General features: G+C 52.8%; 1 protein-coding gene across 2 annotated transcripts in view; it reads right to left on the bottom strand.

Moving 5' to 3' along the window:
• Positions 1–279: 279 nt before the first annotated feature.
• Positions 280–18,056, bottom strand: part of FGD3 (FYVE, RhoGEF and PH domain containing 3) — a 41,196-nt gene continuing 23,419 nt past the window's right edge. The window contains exons 9-18 of one of the 2 annotated variants that reach the window (XM_068973853.1): positions 17,464–17,610; positions 17,045–17,137; positions 15,155–15,234; positions 13,908–13,938; positions 12,890–12,997; positions 11,459–11,521; positions 3,751–3,873; positions 3,297–3,437; positions 1,408–1,554; positions 280–1,136 (exon numbers count right to left, since the gene is read on the bottom strand). In XM_068973853.1, coding sequence (XP_068829954.1) covers positions 918–1,136; positions 1,408–1,554; positions 3,297–3,437; positions 3,751–3,873; positions 11,459–11,521; positions 12,890–12,997; positions 13,908–13,938; positions 15,155–15,234; positions 17,045–17,137; positions 17,464–17,610 — 1,152 coding nt within the window. In that variant the 3' untranslated portion in view covers positions 280–917. The remainder of the gene's footprint in view (positions 1,137–1,407; positions 1,555–3,296; positions 3,438–3,750; positions 3,874–11,458; positions 11,522–12,889; positions 12,998–13,907; positions 13,939–15,154; positions 15,235–17,044; positions 17,138–17,463; positions 17,611–18,056) is intronic. The other variant, XM_068973854.1, reaches the window with a different exon arrangement.

Genomic DNA, 18,056 nt, shown 5'->3' with positions numbered 1-18,056 from the left:
CAGCGACACCGCAATTGTCCAGGCATGGCACCTTGCCTGAGGCCTCACCATCGGATGCTGCTGCATCCTGGGGCACCCACAGGCGTGTGACTTGCACCCTGAAGGCCTGTATGGGGGTCCAGGCCCCGATTACTGGCTGTGCCCCTGTTACCCTCATTCTCCATCCAACCACCAGCAGGCCCACTGTGCAGAGACCCTGCCCCAAGGCTATATCCACCTGTTGGCTGCCAGCATTTATTTATTTATGCAGATAAGCACTGTCCACCACCCACCAGGGGAGGCAGGCACAAATCTCGGGGCCCCACACAATGCCTGTGTGGTCCCCCTGTAGTTTTGCAGCATGGTTATTTAGGAACGTACCACTCGCCCCCTCGGGCATCTCCAAATGAAGTGGAAAACTACAATCCTGTGCCCAGTCGCTGGGAGGGGAAAGAGAAGAGAGGTGGAGTCCAGGGGCCAGGTCTGGTTCAGCTCGCATGGATGTAGATGGTGTAGATGGTGGGCAATCAGTGGGAGGGATGGCATGACTGCAGACATCCACCAGGTGTCCCTGGGCACCGCCCATGAGCTCCTTCTGTCTTCTGGCACAGGTGACTGCTCATGGCCCACTCAGACAGACTTTTCTTGACAGTCACCCTACGCCCTACTCTGGGCCACATGACGGGGCCTGCAGGCAGAAGCCCAGGTCTTTGAGAGACATGCTGCATGACCTAGGCAGTTGGCTGCCCTTCTCTGGGCCTCATTTTTCTCCTCTCTGACATGGAGGAACTCTCCAGAGCAAAGTGCTGTGTGGCCCGTTGGCCCCTCAGAGGTCCAGGTTCTCTTCACGCCCATGTGGGGCCTTGACACCACCTCTCAGAAGAGCATAGGCCCTGCTGTGGTGGCTGTACAGTTAGGAAAGATGGCAGAGACTCAGCTCATGGGGTAGCTGGAGCCTGGGATGAACGCCCATGGGCTGCTGAGCTGAGAGCCTCCAGCCACTGCTGCTGCAGCTCGGCAGACGGGGCGCTCAGGTACAAAGACTGCTGGGCCTGCTGCAGCTGCCACACGTGCCTGGCATCCAGTCTCTCTGAAGGCTCCAGCACACTCACCCTGCAGCCGGAGAGGGGGATGGCATGGAGCAGCTGGCCATCCTGCTGAAAAGTAGAGGAGCGTCAGCACTCTAGCCTCTAGAGTCCTGGCATCACTAAATACCACCTCCCACAAGTGGGCAGCAGAAGGGTGATTCTGGACAGTCGGGGAAACAGGCCCTAGGGTCACGTGAGCCACCATCCAAGTGAAGCTGGTCCCAGGCAGCATGGCCCAGGCCTATGTGGGCACAGGCCTGAGGCCCCGGGTCTGAGCTTCTGGTTGCCGGAGCAGGGTGAACCCCCACCCCCAGCACAGCCCAGTGGACAGAGCACACACCTGGCTGCCTCCGTGGAGGTGCAGCACCAACTCCAGGGAGTCCGACTCAGAGATGGCAGCCCACGCCTTGCTCCATGCTGTGCCGCCATCTGACACCTGCAGGGGGCCGCAGAGCAGGCTGGGTGGGGGGTCCGCAGCGACTGGCTTCTGGGAACGCAGAGAACAAGTCAAGTGAGTCTCACTTGTAAGAGCTACTCTCCTGGGGAAGCATCAGGGCCAAGGCTCTGGGGGGAGAGAGGCAGGACGGGAAGACAGACTGGACAAAGGCCTAGGCCCACCTGACTTTGCCCAGGGTCACTGCAAGGCCACTTGGGGTTGGGCTGGACCCTCTAGGGACTGAGACCACAAGAAAGGTCAAAGACAGAAATAAAGGCAGAGCAGAAAACACTGGAACTGCAGGAAACCAGAATGTGGTGGCTTTCGGTGATTTATCTGTACACACACACACACACACACACACACACACAGGTACACACCCCTCACACATACCACACACACACACCCATACCACCCCCCAACACCCACACACACCTCACACACCACACACACACATTCATTCACATACACATCATGCATCATACACACCCTTCTCTCTCTTCTGACGTGTTTAGAGCAGTCATGGACACAACCCCTAGGTCATCAGAAAATCCCTCAGACACACCTGATAAAACCGGTTCCTGCTTGGACCTGGGACACGGGTCTCCCAGACACAGCGTTTAAAATGCATGGATGAGAAGGCCGAGGGAGCTGTGCAAGGGGCCCCTCTCTCCTCTGTCGAGATAATACTTCACTCAGTTCTAATACACCGATGCACTTAACCTCTAAGACAACCAGAGACTCTAACTAGGGCGCCAATCAGAGTCCTGACCCACCCGGATAACCTTCCCTAGAACCTTTATGAAGGGAAATGAACATTATAAATAGCTTCCCAGAAGACCCCAATGTGCAGCTGGCCTTGAGAATCATGGACTATGTTATGTGGAGAGAATGGAAAAATGTACTTTTTTGGAAAGCCATATTCTCTTTTTTTCCAACTTTCCTGTTACTTCATCAAATAGGGACAGTGACCTTCAAGGAGGGCCTGGAGGGCAGCAGCCATCTCCAGAGAACAGGAGGTGAGAAGGGGGCGGGTGTCCTCACTGTCCCTGCCACCCTGATGGCTTGGTCAAGGTGGGAGCAACATCTCACTTCAGCAGGGTCTCCAGGCCTACAATGAGGGTGACCGTGAGTGAAGATGAAATGTGTTCCCATCTGCTGTGGACTGAACTGTCTCCCCTTAAACCCGTATGTTGAAGCCCTAAGTGCCAACCCCGCGCCCCCCCCCACACACACACACACACAGTGAGACTGTGTTTGGAGATGAGGCTTCTAAGGAGGTAATTAAGTTAAAATGAGGTTATATGTATGGGCTCCAATCCAATATGACCAGTGTCCTCACAGGTGAGATTAGGATACCCATAGAGAGAGCACCATGTGAAGACACGGAGAATAAGTCCATCAACAAACCAAAGAAAGAGACCGCAATTGAAACCAGCTTGCTGATCCCTTGATTTCAGAATTCCAGCCTTAAGGACTATGATGAAATAAGTTTCTGTTGTTTAAGCTGCCCAGCCTGTGGTATTTGTTATTCAGCCTGAGCTGACTAATGCACCATCTAACTCCAGGGTGCAAATGATTCCCAAGCTCTCAACCATGACTAGACCCTATGAAGCTCAACAAGCACACAGGAGATATTTGGCATTCAGTTGCTAGCTGCCTGCAGTGGCCTATGGATCCAACTGAGCCTCATCAGTCCTGGTCCCAGGGAAGCCAACCAGCCCTGGGGGCACCATCTGTCAAGGCTCCTGGGGCCTTGTGTCTGGAAGGCTCACCAGATCCAGCCCACCTACCTCTGTGCTCTGCTTGGGCTCCAGGGGCTCCTCAAGGCTGAGGCTCAAGTGGGCCACTGGCTGGGTCAGGAAACACTCTTTGCAGACACGGCTCTGCCTGCCATTCTCAGCCTTGAACTCAGAGCACTTCGCACAGATGACCTACAAGACAAGGGCACCTGTGACCCTACCACCTAGGGACAGAAGACTGTCCAGAAGGAGGCTGGAAGGGCCACAGTGACCAAGAGAGATGTGACATCATGTGGAGGGGAAGGGTTTGCCCATGAGCCAGGGGGATCAGGAGCCTTGTCCAGCAGGCAGAGGCCCCGAGGCTGGACCCCTTTGGGCCTCCAGGCCCTGCCTTCTTACTCAGAGGTCCAGAATCCAGGGGGTCTGTGTGCATGGAAAGAAGATTGGGAGGAGGAATGAAGCACATGGAGGTCCCAACAGTTGGCCTCCTCCCGCCTGGACTCACCGCCCCACACAGCTTGCAGTGGTGTTTCCTTTTGGTGATGGAGTTGAAGGTCTCACCACAGCTGCTGCAGCCCTGCTTCTCCTTGTCACGTCTGGTCTTAGAGGACCCTCTCCTGGGCTCAGACTGTTGGAGGCAAACCACTGCAGTCAGCTTCCCAGCACGTGTGGAGTGGCAGCTGTGTGACACACAGGCAACGCACATGCGGGGCAAGAAAGCTGGACGTGCAGAAGGGAATTAAGCAGGAGCCACGTTGGCCATGGCCCCCTGTTCAGCCTCGCTCCTCAGAAGCTGCCCTGCTATCACACAGAGTGAAATTCCAAGAGGATCAGGAACTCTATGCTTGGAATGACTTGGCCCTCCACAAAGGTCAGTGATGTAACCCTGCTGTGTCTGCAGAGATAACAACCGGAACCCACACCAGGGGAAATGGTGGCTGATCTGCACCAAAGTCCAGACGCCGAGGACCCGGGTGTCTGCACCCAGCATCCGGCCAGGTGGCCCTTGCTTCCACACTCTTATCTTTCACTGGGCCCCAGAGTGTGATGCCTGCACTCACCCACCCAACACGTGTGAGAGCGCTCTCCTGGGGTGGAGGAGTAGGGTCAGGGGGCTGGGCTCCCCTCTCTGTCTCCTCTGATGCTGCCTGAATTTCCTACAAAGGAGGGCACTGATGAGTCTTTTCAGCAAGAGAAGAGAAACAACAGGAAGTCATGAAACATAATGTGGTGTGTGTTCAGAGAGGTTAAAATACCTTTAAGACGAGTCACAAGAACACACTATAAAATCCTTTTACTTTTGTTTTGTTTAACGTATAAACAAGCTGTTTTGTGTAAGGTTTCTCAAAAAGATTTCTAAGAACCACATCAAAGTCCTTGGAGCCAAGAGGAATTGGGAGTGGCAGGCAGCAGTGGGAGAGAGGTTTTCATTTTCTTCTATCACTTTACTTTTTTATTAAAAGTATTTATACCTTTTATGGTATGCATATATTTACAAATTTTCAAGAATCTGATGCAGTTTAAAACTAAGGAACAGGTACATAAATCATGCCTGGGAGGTAGATGTCAAGGTGACATATCAGAAGATTAAAGGTGTTGAGGTCTATAGCTAAGGGAAACAAGCAAATAGCAAAATAACACACAGTAGCATATGATGTTTATAGCAAAAAGGGTACATGCATGAAAAACAGACTGGAAGGAAGCACACCCTGATGATCCTATTGGCTGTTTGGGGTAGAGTTACTCTTATCTGACTCTCTCATCTGGATTGTTTCAATTGTTCACCAGAACAGCTTGTGAAAGAAGAAGAAAACCAAAAAACATATAGAAAGCAAATCAGTCACTCACTGACCAGCACCCCCAACACCCCCACCCCCCACCTCACATTCCCATCGAGGACTGTGTCCCCTCTGCACTATGAACAGAAGCTTGAGAGCTGGTGTGGTCTGCTCTGGCCACCTACCCTCTAGCCACAGTGACATCAGTTGTGTCTAGGACCCCAGCCCCATCTGATGCAATGGCTTGGGAGGCGAGTGGGAGGCAGGCAGGAGTGAGGGAGGGAGGGGCACTGACCATGCAGTGAGGCTGGGATGGGGGCTCAGAAGGGTTGTCTGATTAGGTTTCCCCAGCTGGTTAGCAGGAGTGCAAGTTAGGGGAAACTCCCAGAGCCCTGCCCCGCCCCTCCTCAGCCGTGGGACCCTGCATGAGTCACTTTTCCTCTCCAAGCCTGGCTTCCTCATCTGTAGAGTGGAATAAGTGACAAAAGCACAGAGCTGAAGTTGCTCCAGACGGCTGAGGCGGGGCTCACTGCCTGTTATTTACTTCGGTGTGTCCGAAACTTCTATAATAAACATCTGAACAAAATAAGCTAGAAATAGATTTAATATAAACTCTACAAACTGAAGGAGAAAGAGATGCACTGGTCAGGGGTGAGGAGACAGAAAGGAGGGGCTTGTGCTGAATTGTGTCCCCCAGAAGTCATAGTTTGCAGTTCTAATCCCCAGCACCTTGGAATGTGACTGTAGTTGGAGAGAGGGCCTTGAAAAAGGTGATTAAAGTAAAATGAGGTCACTTGGGTAGGCCTTAATCCAACATAACTGGTGTCCTTATAAGAAGAGGAGATTAGGACATGGACACGCTCAGAGGCAAGACTATGTGAAGACACAGAGGAAAGATGGCTATCTACATGCCAAAGAGAGATGCCTGTAAACAAGAAAAGAACAAAGACTGTCACTCATTATCCAGTTATATAAGGGTTAGACACAACCACTGCAGTCATGACAGTGCGGCCAGAATGAAAATACAAGAGGAGACATTCTGTGTGCTGGATAAACAGGCCCCAAGATAGATGCACGTCTCAGAATTTCTAAGACCCCAGATTCTTGTATCTTCCCATGCACAGAAAAACACCAAAAGTGTAACTTGAGATATGTGTTCTTTACGATTAGCAGTCATCTTTTACTAAGATGGATGTCTGACTACCTGTATGTCCTAGCCAAAAAAAAATCCATTCATATCCTAGCTCCTCCCCCCCCTCTTAGAATCAGTTTCTCAGAGTTGTCTGCTGGGCTACAGTCTTCAGTAAGACTCTTAATAAAACTTAAATTCAACTCTTAAGTTGTATGTTTTTCTTTAAGTCTACAGGCCTCAGGAGAAACCAGCCCTGCCAACACCTTGATCCTGGATTTGCAGCCCTCAGAACTGTGAGCGAATAAGTGTCTGCGGTGCTTTGTTAAGCAGCCTGAGCACCGGCCTATGCTCCCCAGCTCTGCTGCCTCTGCTCATAGTCCCCACTGTGGGCCCCACCACCGTGAGGCCAGCTCCGGCCACCTGGTAGTAGGAGCCCTGAGACAGCTGGTGCCTCTGAGGGTCACAGGAACACTTATTCCACCAAGACCTCCCCGCTTCTCCTCCATCTCATGACCCCTGGCCCCATGGACACTGGGTTTAAGATGTCCCCCTCTCAGTTTATTCCATGCAGCTCAGGACCTCAGAGCTCTGTGGGTGGACCCTGCCATCCAACACGGGCTGCCAGCCACACTGTAGCCCTGAGACACATTTGTCTGCCCCACTCGGGGTTCTTTCCTTGGAGACCATCTCCAGAACTGCTAGGGCTCAGACAAGAGGAGAGAAGGGAGGGGCCATCCCCGGGTCTGCAGCAGCTCCAGCAGCCCCAGCCCTCCACCAATCTTCCTGGCGACCCTGTCATTCCCATTTTCCAGGTGAGGACACCAAGGGCACTTGGGATGGGAGTGGTCAGAGGTAGGGTGGCTGGATCCACTGGCTTGCCTTCAAGTCCTGACGTGTGCCATAGAACCTCGGCTCTCCAGACCCTGAAAACAGCACTGCACAATTGCAGAGAACACCAGAGGACCAAAGGGGCTTCCGGGGTATCCCTGAGGGCCAGGGGGTAGGCAGGGGGCTGGAGGGGCAGGGCTGGCCCACAAGATGGAGGAGAGGCTGTAGTGGGCCAGAGGTGTGTGGCCATGAGCTTGGCCTGTGAAGGTCACCAGGACAGCAGGGACCCTGTCCTGGCCAAAGGGACAGAGGGCAGTTCCCAGAGCAGGGCATCTTGGGGCTGTGGCTCGGCTGAGCAACCCTCCTGGCTTCCTTTGTCAGGCAGCAGCTCAGTGCTCAGACAGGGTTCAGGCTAGGTACCAGCTCCCTCCATGCTGAGGACTATAAGCCACTGTGGCCCACCACTGATACACTACCCCACGCAGTTCCCAATACCGAAAGTTGGTGACCAGGTGGCTGGGATGAGCCTACCTGTGTTGTTGGGGACAGGTCTTCTTGGCCAACCATACTTCCTGTTTGGATGAGGATACAGAATAGGCCAACAAAAGGGAGAGGCTTAGATTTTCTCTCTGGGTGTGGAGACATTGGAAAGGCTGGGCCAAGTCTAACCGGGGAGATGTGGAACTGTGGCTTTCTCCAGTAACAGCCAAGTGACTCCACCCGCAGCACTCCAAACAAGCAAGCGTGGGCCTGGGAGGAGGTATGTGCCAGGGCCTGTTTCACTAAGCATTTTCTCTTCAGCAGATTCAATCATAAAGCAGGGAAGCAGGAGGAAAATTCAGGTTAAGAAGTGGGTCCCAAACAGTGGTCCTGACAACCAGAACCGGAAGACAGAGCCACACAGTTATCATCTGTCCTGAAGGGTGTGGACATAGGCCTACGTCTTAGGCCCTGCCCAGTGAGGCCCAGCCCCTCTTCCTCTTGTGGGCAGCTCTGTCCCAGGGCCCTGGAGGATGGGTTGCACTAAATCTGTGCATGCTGAGGAGAGGGTGGCAGGGGTGGGGCCTTCCTTGGCATCGTGGAGGGGTCTATGTGTGGTCACGGTGGGTCGGGGACTCTGACATTTCTGTGCTTCTGAGAAGAGAGATGTAACTTTTACAGAACAGGGAAGTCTTGGGCTTCTGCAAGGCCCCCTTGCAAAACTTCCTGGTTTAGCTTCTCTTAGGAAAGATGGCTTGTGGAAACTGTGTGTCTGAGGACAACACCAGGAAATCAAACCAGCACACCAAGAGTGAAGTTACATTTCCTCTCCAAAAGCTGACATTCGGCATGTTGTAGCAAAGATCGCTCTTTCTAGTGTCAGAATTAAAACCCACTTTTGGGTGCTTTCTGCAAATATCCACTGAGTATGTCTTAGACTCGCCTTATATAACAGGAGTTTCACTGAGTTGCCCTGGGTCCACTAAAATCTGTGCTCTCCGGAGACACAAATGAGAAAAACCATGGCCAGACCACCTGTGCTGGGGCCAGAGCTACGAGTCTGTTGCTAACAGATGTCTGTCTATTGTAGGGCCCCGGCCTGGCTTGGGGTGGGTAAACGGACTGGGATAAGGAGGCCTGAACTTGAACTGTGATCTCAAGCGTCTGCGAATCAGAGATGCTGCAGAGCCCTGAGAAGGCTGAGCCCCCAGGTGGGAGAAAGGGGCGGCCTGCTCATCCACTGACTGAGTGTCGCTGTCACTGCCCAGCAGGTCTGCAGCCTGGCCTAGACGGACCCCTGGACTGGGCTGAGGCCCTGACCCTCAGGGGCTCCCAGTTACCTCTTCACCTATAAAAGGAGTTGGGCTACCAGTTGGAGGGGCACCCAAGTGGCCAACAGGCATCTGACGTAGTTTCTCTCTCTCTTCTTTCCATCCAGGAGAAGGTAAGGGTGGAGGCTGAGGAATTGCCCAAGGCCTCATGTCAGGACCCACTCACAGGTTAAAACCTTAAACATGTGGCATTCAGGTCCTTCCAGCTAGAAGCTTCTCCAGTGGGCACTCCCTGCCCTGTGTGCCAGCCACACCTCCTGCTTCTCTCTCCCTGCCTTGGCACTGGATCCTCCTCAGTGCCCCTCCCTGACCATGCAGCCTGCAGCCATTCCACTTCTCCTTGCATCCCAGGGCTGAGGCCTGCTATGGACTCGCCCAACAAAGAATGGGGGTTGCTCATGGCTCCTGATGCCCTGTAGCCCACCCCAGGCCGAGGGTTAGATGCCAGAGGGCCCTGCATGGGGTCCAGCTCAGCTCCCCTGTGGAGGCAGGGAGAGGCAGCGCTTTATGCAAAGGGCCGCACAGAGGCTGTCAGAGACCCCTGGCCAAGGGACCCAGGGGCCAACTGGAAAACTGCAGAGGCCCCATCTGTCAGTTCTCTCTGGTCAGTTACACAGAGGAAGCCTGAATGTGCGGACTGCTTTTCATGACATTCCTAGACGTTACTGAAAGGAGCCCAGTAGCACAGTGCAAGCCTTACATGTATAGTTTCGTGATTCATAAAGCTGATAATGGGCTGCTTCATGAGGGAAACACTTGTCAGTAATCCTGGGGTCAGCTGTAAAGGCCTCACAGATGAGATCTTGGGGAAGAGGGGACATAATTGAGGCATTCTGTACAGAGGGGGCAGCAGGTACACAGGCCCTGGGACATGGCTAAGTGAGGGAGACCAGGGCATGGTCGGGGAGGGTGGGCTGGAAAGAAGGCAAGGCGAGACAGGGTCACGATGCAGGAAGCCCCTCAGGGAGTTTGAAGGGCTGTGATAAGACCATCTCTCCCCTACTGACCATGTGGCTTTTAGATTTCCTGATTTTGAGTTCAAACAAATTAGCACAGGCTGCTTTTGACCCCCACAGCATACTGTGTGGCAGAAGTATCACTCAGATAAGGGGGTTCCCTTCCTCTCGATTGGTCCCTGAACCCCATCCTGCTCTAGAAAAACTATATCTTTCCCTCAGAGCCCAAGAACTTCTCAAGGTTTTCCCAGTGCCTGCAATCCAAGACATGTCAGGTCAGGGGTCATGTGTGACCTGGCAAAGCCTCTGCTCTTGTAACAGAGCCGGGGGTCACCCCTTCTGTTCTGGGGCCTCAGCAGGGGCTCAGTGCTATCAATGCATGGATGTTGTGGGAGGAGGAGATTAGTTTTCTTACTGAAAATCTAAGTCAGGACAGGAACACTTACTCCCCATGACAAGCTAGGCAGCTGTCCCTCCCTCTGCTGCTGTCCCAAGCAAGTCCAGTCACACCACGAAGTGTGGAGTCGAAGGCTAGGTCTCCTCACCTGTCAAGCCCATTTCCGCTTCCTAAAATGAGCTGTCCTTCACAACCGCCAACCCAGGATGGCGGTAATGACCAGCAGGGTGGCCCTTGTAGCCAGGAAAGAGGAGCTCTAGAAGCTGGTGCTACATTCAGGCAGACTTTGCTGTCTGACTGGGGTGCACCTGCCCCCAAGGGAATGGTCCCTATAAGGGTGTGAGAAAGAGAAGTGGGGGAGGGAAGGAGAGGCAGGCATGGGGGAGAGAAGGTGGGGACAGTACTGACCCACCCACAGGAGATGTTCCTTTCTAGGAGCAAACACCCTGTTAGGTGTCAGGCTGGGCCTCAGGCCCCCACTCATTCTTTTGAGCCTGGAAAACTGAGGAATAGGGCCAGGTGGGGCTAGTGGTAAAGAATCTGCCTGGAGATTCTGGTTCAATCCTTGGGTTGGGAAGATCCCCTGGAGAAGGAAAGGGCCACCCACTCCAGTATTCTTGCCTGGAAAATTCTATGGACAGAGGAGCCTGGCGGGCTACCATCCATAGGGTCACAAAGAGTCAGACACGACTGAGCATGCACACACAAGGGCAAAGCGAGGGTGCCCAGGAGAATCCCCTCTCAGGATGTGGGGTACAGACCTTCCTGGTAGTCTAGGGTTATAACTGTCATCAGACTTCATGACAATTAGGCCCAGTGGTTAATAATGACGCTCCCTTGTACTGCATACTCACCGCATTCGAGGCACACACATTTGCCCTCCTGCTTAATCTCCCAACCAACAGAGTGGGCGGGACTCAGGCATAGTCCCATGGCCTGGCCCTGTCAGAGTGGGGACAAGGACACAGGCTGTCCCTGGACACAGCATCTTTGCCCGCACTGATTGAGCATCCCGAGGGCCAGGCACCACCTTGATGCACATTCATCCAGGGCTATTCTATTCACAGTAAAGAGCACAAATCTTCAGAAGATCTTAGCTGTGTAACCTCCACCCACCCAAAAAATGGACATTTGGGTCCCAGCAGGCTTACCCCAGCCCTCTCCCGACAGGCCCCAGAGGCCATCACTGTAAGGACCCAGGTCTCATGGAGTAGGGGAAAGGCTTACTCCTAAGGACTCACCCTCAGGTCACCCTGATCTGACCCCAACTTCCACCTCCCACCCATGCCAACAGCTGAGGGGGTCACTCACCCCTGAAGCTCCCCCTCCACTGTTGGCTGGCACTGCGGGCACCTCAGAGCTGGGGCTCATCATCTGGAAGGGACAGAGACAGCTGGCATGAGCAGAGGTCCCATGGCCACATGCTGACATCCAGTGTGATATTGGAACACCACCAATTCTTCCATCTGATCACAGCATCAGGAGAAAGACTGTTGGGGCCTAGCATTTGCTGTGATTTTGACAATCAGCCCCTCCCTGGCCTGGCTGAGGACTGAAGGCGTCCCAGGAGAGTTATCATCTCCCAGCTGGGGGTGGGGGAAGGTGGGCAGGTATGAAGCTTCTCAAGGCCCATTGGGCCTGGCTGGCTGCATCACACCACGTGAGGGGCGCTGGGTTCTAGCTCCTCCCTCGGCATCCATGGAGAGCTCAGTGCCCTGTGGTCGGGCTCTGCCTCTGCATTGACTTTAATAGCAGGTATGGGGTGGGGCAAGGGGATCCTGTTTTCAGGTCACCTCTCTTCAAGCTAGGAGACAGCGCTTTTCTTGCCTGGGTATGACACAAAGTTTTCTTCCAAAATAGTCCAAAAAGCAGACAAAATGGAGATTTGATGCAAATATTAAAGTGGATAATGAGGTGGCCTGTGGGCCACAGGGAGGACCAACCAGGCCTGGTGTCTGGGACTCAGAGCTGTTGAGCCAGTCTGGGCTGGGCATCAGGGATGTCTCTGAGGACCCTCACCATGAAGTCATGTTTGGTTGTGCCCACACAGAGAGTCCCTTGGACTGCAAGGAGATCCAACCAGTCCATTCTGAAGGAGATCAGTCCTGGGTGTTCATTGGAAGGACTGATGCTAGAGCTGAAACTCCAATACTTTGGCCACCTCATGCAAAGAGTTGATTCATTGGAAAAGACTCTGATGCTGGGAGGGATTGGGGACAGGAGGAGAAGGGGATGACAGAGGATGAGATGGCTGGATGGCATCACCGACTCGATGGACATGAGTTTGAGTGAACTCCGGGAGTTGGTGATGGACAGAGGCCTGGCGTGCTGCAATTCATGGGGTCGCAAAGAGTCGGACACGACTGAGTGACTGAACTGAACTGAACTGAACACAGAGGGGATGGCCAAGGCCTAGGGCCACCTATCTGGCCGTGGGTGGGGATCCTGCTTCCCTGCTCCCCCCAGGCCTGGGGATGACTCCCCATTGGGAGGAAGCCACCCCTGCTGATACGACCACAGCCCCTAGTGCACGTGAGAGGACAGCGGATCATGTAGAAGCTTCATCCAGCGCTGTCTTCCCCTCCCTCCATTCTGAGTGCTGACCACACCTGCAGGGAGCAGGGGTCCTCACATGGATGCTCAGTAAAGGTGAGCACGAGGAGAGTGTGGGGACCAGCTTCCCTCCCAGATACCAGTCCTTGTGGAAAGGGTCTAGGTCACCCAGCTGGTGCTAGCTCTCACAGGGGATTCTGGAGTGAGGGGGGAATTCTCATCCTGGCTGAAGGAGCCACTGAAGGCCTTGAAAGTCTGGCTGTTCTGCTTGTGCTTCTCAATGGTGGCTTGAATGACCTGAAACAAAACCACAAAGAACAAGGGCCTTCAGAGAGCATTCCAGGAAGGTCAGGACAGGGCACTATGGGCATTGCCTTTTCCCCTGACCAACAGCCTCACATTTCGGCAATAGCCCCCCCATAAGGTGAGGAAACAAGGCTCAGGGAGGTAACCAGTGACTCCAGTTCCCATGGATCCCAATGCCACCCCACATGCAGCACTCCAAGCCAAAAGCAGACACTCTCTGGGAACATTTTGTATGGATCTGAGGCTGTGTTCCCATTTCCTGAAACTGCATTACCATCTAGTATCTGTTTGAATTTCCTTTTTCTCTTCTCACTCAGATTTCTCTTCTATGAATTTTGTGAGCCACAGTTCACTAATGGTTAGCATTTGGCCTGGTGGTGGTCTGCCCACCCTGCTCACTGCCTTGGTCTTCACACTGCCTTGGCCCTCCTGACCAATGTCCCCTCCATGGCCAGCTCTGAGCTGAGCCTGCTCTGGCTGCCCCATGATGCTCCCTGGCCTGTCACTGGAAGTGCAGACTCCATCCTGGAAGTCAAACTGCTCTTTCCACACAATGCATCGCTCCTGCCAGCCATGGAGAGAAAGGTGGCACAGACCCACCTTCAAACTGCCAGCCAGTAGAGATTCTCCCCAGGGTGAAGGCACCTCCCTGCATTCCTACTTCCAGGCCTTTACGTTCATTTGTTTACTGAGGAGGAGCCCCAAATAAGAGAATGGATTCAAAGTTTTGTGGAGTCTGAAGGTACTTAGAAGCTTGGTCAATCCATCACTTCAAGGTGGATAGATGGATGGGCAACACCTGAAGGGCCACAGGGCCATCCCATCCCTTGCTCCAGAATGAAATGACTATGCTGCTCAAGAATTTGGTCATTTGGTGACTTTAAAACTTTAGGAGCTTTACCTGAATCCATTCTTTCTTCTCCTCTTCCGTCCTAAAAAAGCCAAAACAGTATTTTATTAATTTTGTCTTGAAAGTGAAAGACTCAGTCTTGTCAAACTCTTTGCAACCCCATGGGCTATAGCCTACCAGGCTCCTCCATCCATGGGATTTTCCAGGCAAGAACACTGGAGTGGGTTGCCATTTCCTTCTCCAGGGGAGCTTCCTGACCCAGGGATCGAACCTGGGTCTACCCACATTGTAGGCAGACGCTTTACCATCTGAGCCACCAGGGAAGTCCTAATTTTGTCTTAGATACTGACTATAAACCATCGACTCCTCTCAGCTCTGCAGCAAATGCCTGAGCTGCTCACTGCCTGGAAGTACAATTCAAGGCTTGGAAGAGTGGCTCTGGGACAATGAGGCCAGTATCACCAAGTGCAGTCAGGTTGAGTGTGGCCAAGTGGAGTTAGGTATGGCCATGTGGGTTCAGGACGGTTCAGGTGAGCCCAGACGAAGTCAGGTGTGACTATATGAGGTTAAGCTTGGTATGCAGAGCCCTCTGCAGTGGATATAAATCAACACCTCCCTGGGCCACAGTGGGTCATAGATGGGCTTTCCCATGTACTGCTGCAAGTCAGAGAGAGCCTGGCACCATCTTACAAGGTAGTGTGATAATAGCCACCAAAATTTAAAGTGGGTGTGCTACCCTTTGGCCAGCAATTCCACTTCAAGAACCTGTCAGATGTACATAACAACACATCTGTACAAAGCTTGGTTCATGGACACTGCTTGCAGCACCATTTGCAACAACAAGACCCCAGAGGAGCCTAGATGCCCATCAGTGGGAACCAGCCAATGACCATACTGGAAAATTATCCTACTTTAGAAAATGATCATCATATATGGGATGATTTCTGATAAATTAAGTGAAAAAAGCAAGATGCAGAACAAACTAGACAGAAAATGGTCATCTGTGATAAAAAAAAAAAATAGATACATGTATGTATGTATGGGGACAAAAATTCCAGAAGGATACTTTAGAGATGGTTAAAAATGTCTGCTGGGGTGGGATACAGGAGGTGGGTAGAGGTCTAATTTTCACTGACTTCCCCTTAGTACTGTTAACATTTTAAACCACAAATAAGCCAATTAAATGAATAAATAAAAACACATCAAAAGGTTATCCAGTTTAGAAAGGGAAGCCATCTGCTAAAATTTCAGGTCAAACACATTCACACAGCAGCAGATACCGAGGCAGCTGACCCTACCGAGTTTGTAGCTCCAGGGATCTTTTCTTTCCAGTTAGGATGAATGTGTGGGCTGCACTTGACTTGACGATATCCTGCACCTAAAGGCATACAACCAAGGACAAAACAAAAACAGTGTGTCACTTAGCAGGTCCTGGACTGTGGGCTCACACTGTCACTCAGACTTGGAGGGTTTTCCCTGAGAAGGGGGCAGAGGGGACCCAGAGGGTCTGCAGGGAAGGCGTCCAGCTTAGGGTCATGGTTGCTGCTGGAGACTGTATGAGTCAGTCCATGGGGGTGGATGGACCACTGACCTGCCCAGGCAGGGCTAGGACCACTCATCCACTGTTCTTGGAACTGTGCCGGCCAAATGTGTCTGTTCTTGGGGTTTCCCAGGAAGTCCGTGCCAGTGCCTTTCCCCACAGGGTTCCCCCAAACACTCCTGACACACAGGATGGAAATCTTAGAAGAGCCAGGAGGATCCCCACTTCTCTGCAGGGGTTTCTGAGGCCCCATAGGAAATAGATGGAGAAACAGTGGAAACAGTGTCAGACTTTATTTTGGGGGGCTCCAAAATCACTACAAATGGTGACTGCAGCCATGAAATTAAAAGACGCTTACTCCTTGGAAGAAAAGTTATGACCAACCTAGATAGCATATTCAAAAGCAGAGACATTACTTTGCCAACTAAGGTCCGTCTAGTCAAGGCTATGGTTTTTCCTGTGGTCATGTATGGATGTGAGAGTTGGACTGTGAAGAAGGCTGAGCGCCGAAGAATTGATGCTTTTGAAATGCGGTGTTGGAGAAGACTCTTGAGAGTCCCTTGGACTGCAAGGAGATCCAACCAGTCCATTCTGAAAGAGATCAACCCTAGGATTTCTTTGGAAGGAATGATTCTAAAGCTGAAACTCCAGTACTTTGGCCACCTCATGTGAAGAGTTGACTCATTGGAAAAGACTTTGATGCTGGGAGGGATTGGGGGCAGGAGGAGAAGGGGACGACAGCGGATGAGATGGCTGGATGGCATCACTGACTCGATGGACGCGAGTCTGAGTGAACTCCGGGAGTTGGTGATGGACAGGAAGGCCTGGCGTGCTGCGATTCATGGGGTCGCAGAGAGTCGGACATGACTGAGCGACTGAACTGAACTGAATGGGCAGGTACCTTGGATCGAGGGGCATCTGCAACAAGGAGCCATCCTTCATCTCCTAGACCCCTCATTCCTTCAGCTGGATGTGGCCCACAGGCAGGCCACTATCAGAAGTGATTTTTTTTTTTTTTGGTATCACTAGCAAATCTTTACTTTTCAGAATAACTAAGTACTTTTATTTAGCTAGCATTTTTGGAGTGCCTGTTAATTCAAAGTACTCCCCCACAGGAGAAGGGGCACTGATTCCAGCTCCAGTAGCCCCACAGCATAAGACAGTTGGACTCAAGGAAGAGGGACGGCAAGAACAACAGGCTGTCTGGATTTGGGGTACAGATGTCAGCAGAACCTCATCCGGGTTCCAGATTGGTGCAGGAGTGGAGGGAGCATAGGACCAAGGACCAAAGAACAGACAGGATGGGCACCCCATCTGTATTCACCTCAAGCTTCCCTTAGAGTCTGTAAAGGGGGCCCTGAGTGCTGGGGACAGGAGACAGCCTGGTCCTGCCATGGCTCTTCAGCCTGCCAACATGAAGCCTACACGTGCTGGCAGGTAGGCCAAGAGGAGGGGCTGGGATCCTGCCCACTCAGTCCAGGATGCCAGGACTCAAGAGATGTTCCTGCATGCCTGGATCAGGACAGAAGCAAGGCTCAGAGAAACAGGCAGATGACCAGTCGCACAGCAGTGAGTGGGTAGCACCCTGTGTCCCTACACCTGCTCCGTGCTTTCCCAGAAACAGATTGTGTGGGAGGGGCTCACCCACCTGGAGGCCGGAAATGTCCATCTTCTCCCGGACACTGAACTTCTGGCCCATAAGCCGCAGTTTGGGCACACAGTAAAGGATCATGCTGTTGAACTGCGATAGGGACGGGCAGGCACGCGATGAGGGGTGTCTGACCCCAGAGAGGAGCACCCTAGGGAGGAGGTGGGGCGTGGCCCTGGCGGTGGTGGACAGGGTTGGGTGGGGCTGGGCTGAATGTGGGCGTGGCGAGGGCATGCTAGGGGGTGGGGTGAGGGTGTGGCTTAGCTGCTGGGCGTGGCTTTGCCGCTGGTTGGGTCTGGGCTGGGTGAGGGTGTGGCTGAGTGACCTGGTGGGCCCGGACTCTGCGTCTGGGAAGGGTGAGGCGTGCAGCTGGGTTGGGCAGGAGTGGGCAGGGCTGGTGTGATTGGATGGGGGCTCACCAGGAAGAGGTGGCGGTCCTGGGTGGTGCCATTCTTGGCCGACAGCTTCTGGATGTGGCCCTCCTTGATCAGCTCGTTCGCAGGGTTGACGATGTCCTCCTCCCCACCCAGTCTCTCGTACACTTCCAAAAGCTTGTGCATTTTCTCCTAAGAGAGACACAGGGCTCAGGCAGCTGCACAACCACAGGGACTGGAGGCCTGCCAGGGCTGGGGACCCAGAGATGAGTGGAACCCTGGCCTGCAAGTGTGGACCAGAACCAAGATGGTACCATGAGCCTGTGTACAACCAGATGTGAGGGGAAACACGGGTGACACTCAAGTTGGGCACTGAAGAACATAAGTTCACCTCGCATATTATTAATAACTATTCAATTATAACAGCTGCTAGCACCATTGCTATGGGCCCTGCCCTGTTCTACACATAGTGTATTTAATACACATGGTGTATTTAACCTAATTCTAGCACGGGTTCTATGAGGCAGATCCCATTATTATGCTCAACCTTTAGACAGAGAAACTGAGACACAGAGAAATTAAGTAAATTGCTGGAGGTGCTTCAGCTAGAGAACTGGGACTGGCTCTCTTGGCCTCCA

The sequence above is a fragment of the Capricornis sumatraensis genome, chromosome 6, assembly GCF_032405125.1.
Source record: "Capricornis sumatraensis isolate serow.1 chromosome 6, serow.2, whole genome shotgun sequence".
Lineage (NCBI taxonomy): Eukaryota > Metazoa > Chordata > Mammalia > Artiodactyla > Bovidae > Capricornis > Capricornis sumatraensis.
This window is presented reverse-complemented; position numbering and strand designations above follow the sequence as displayed.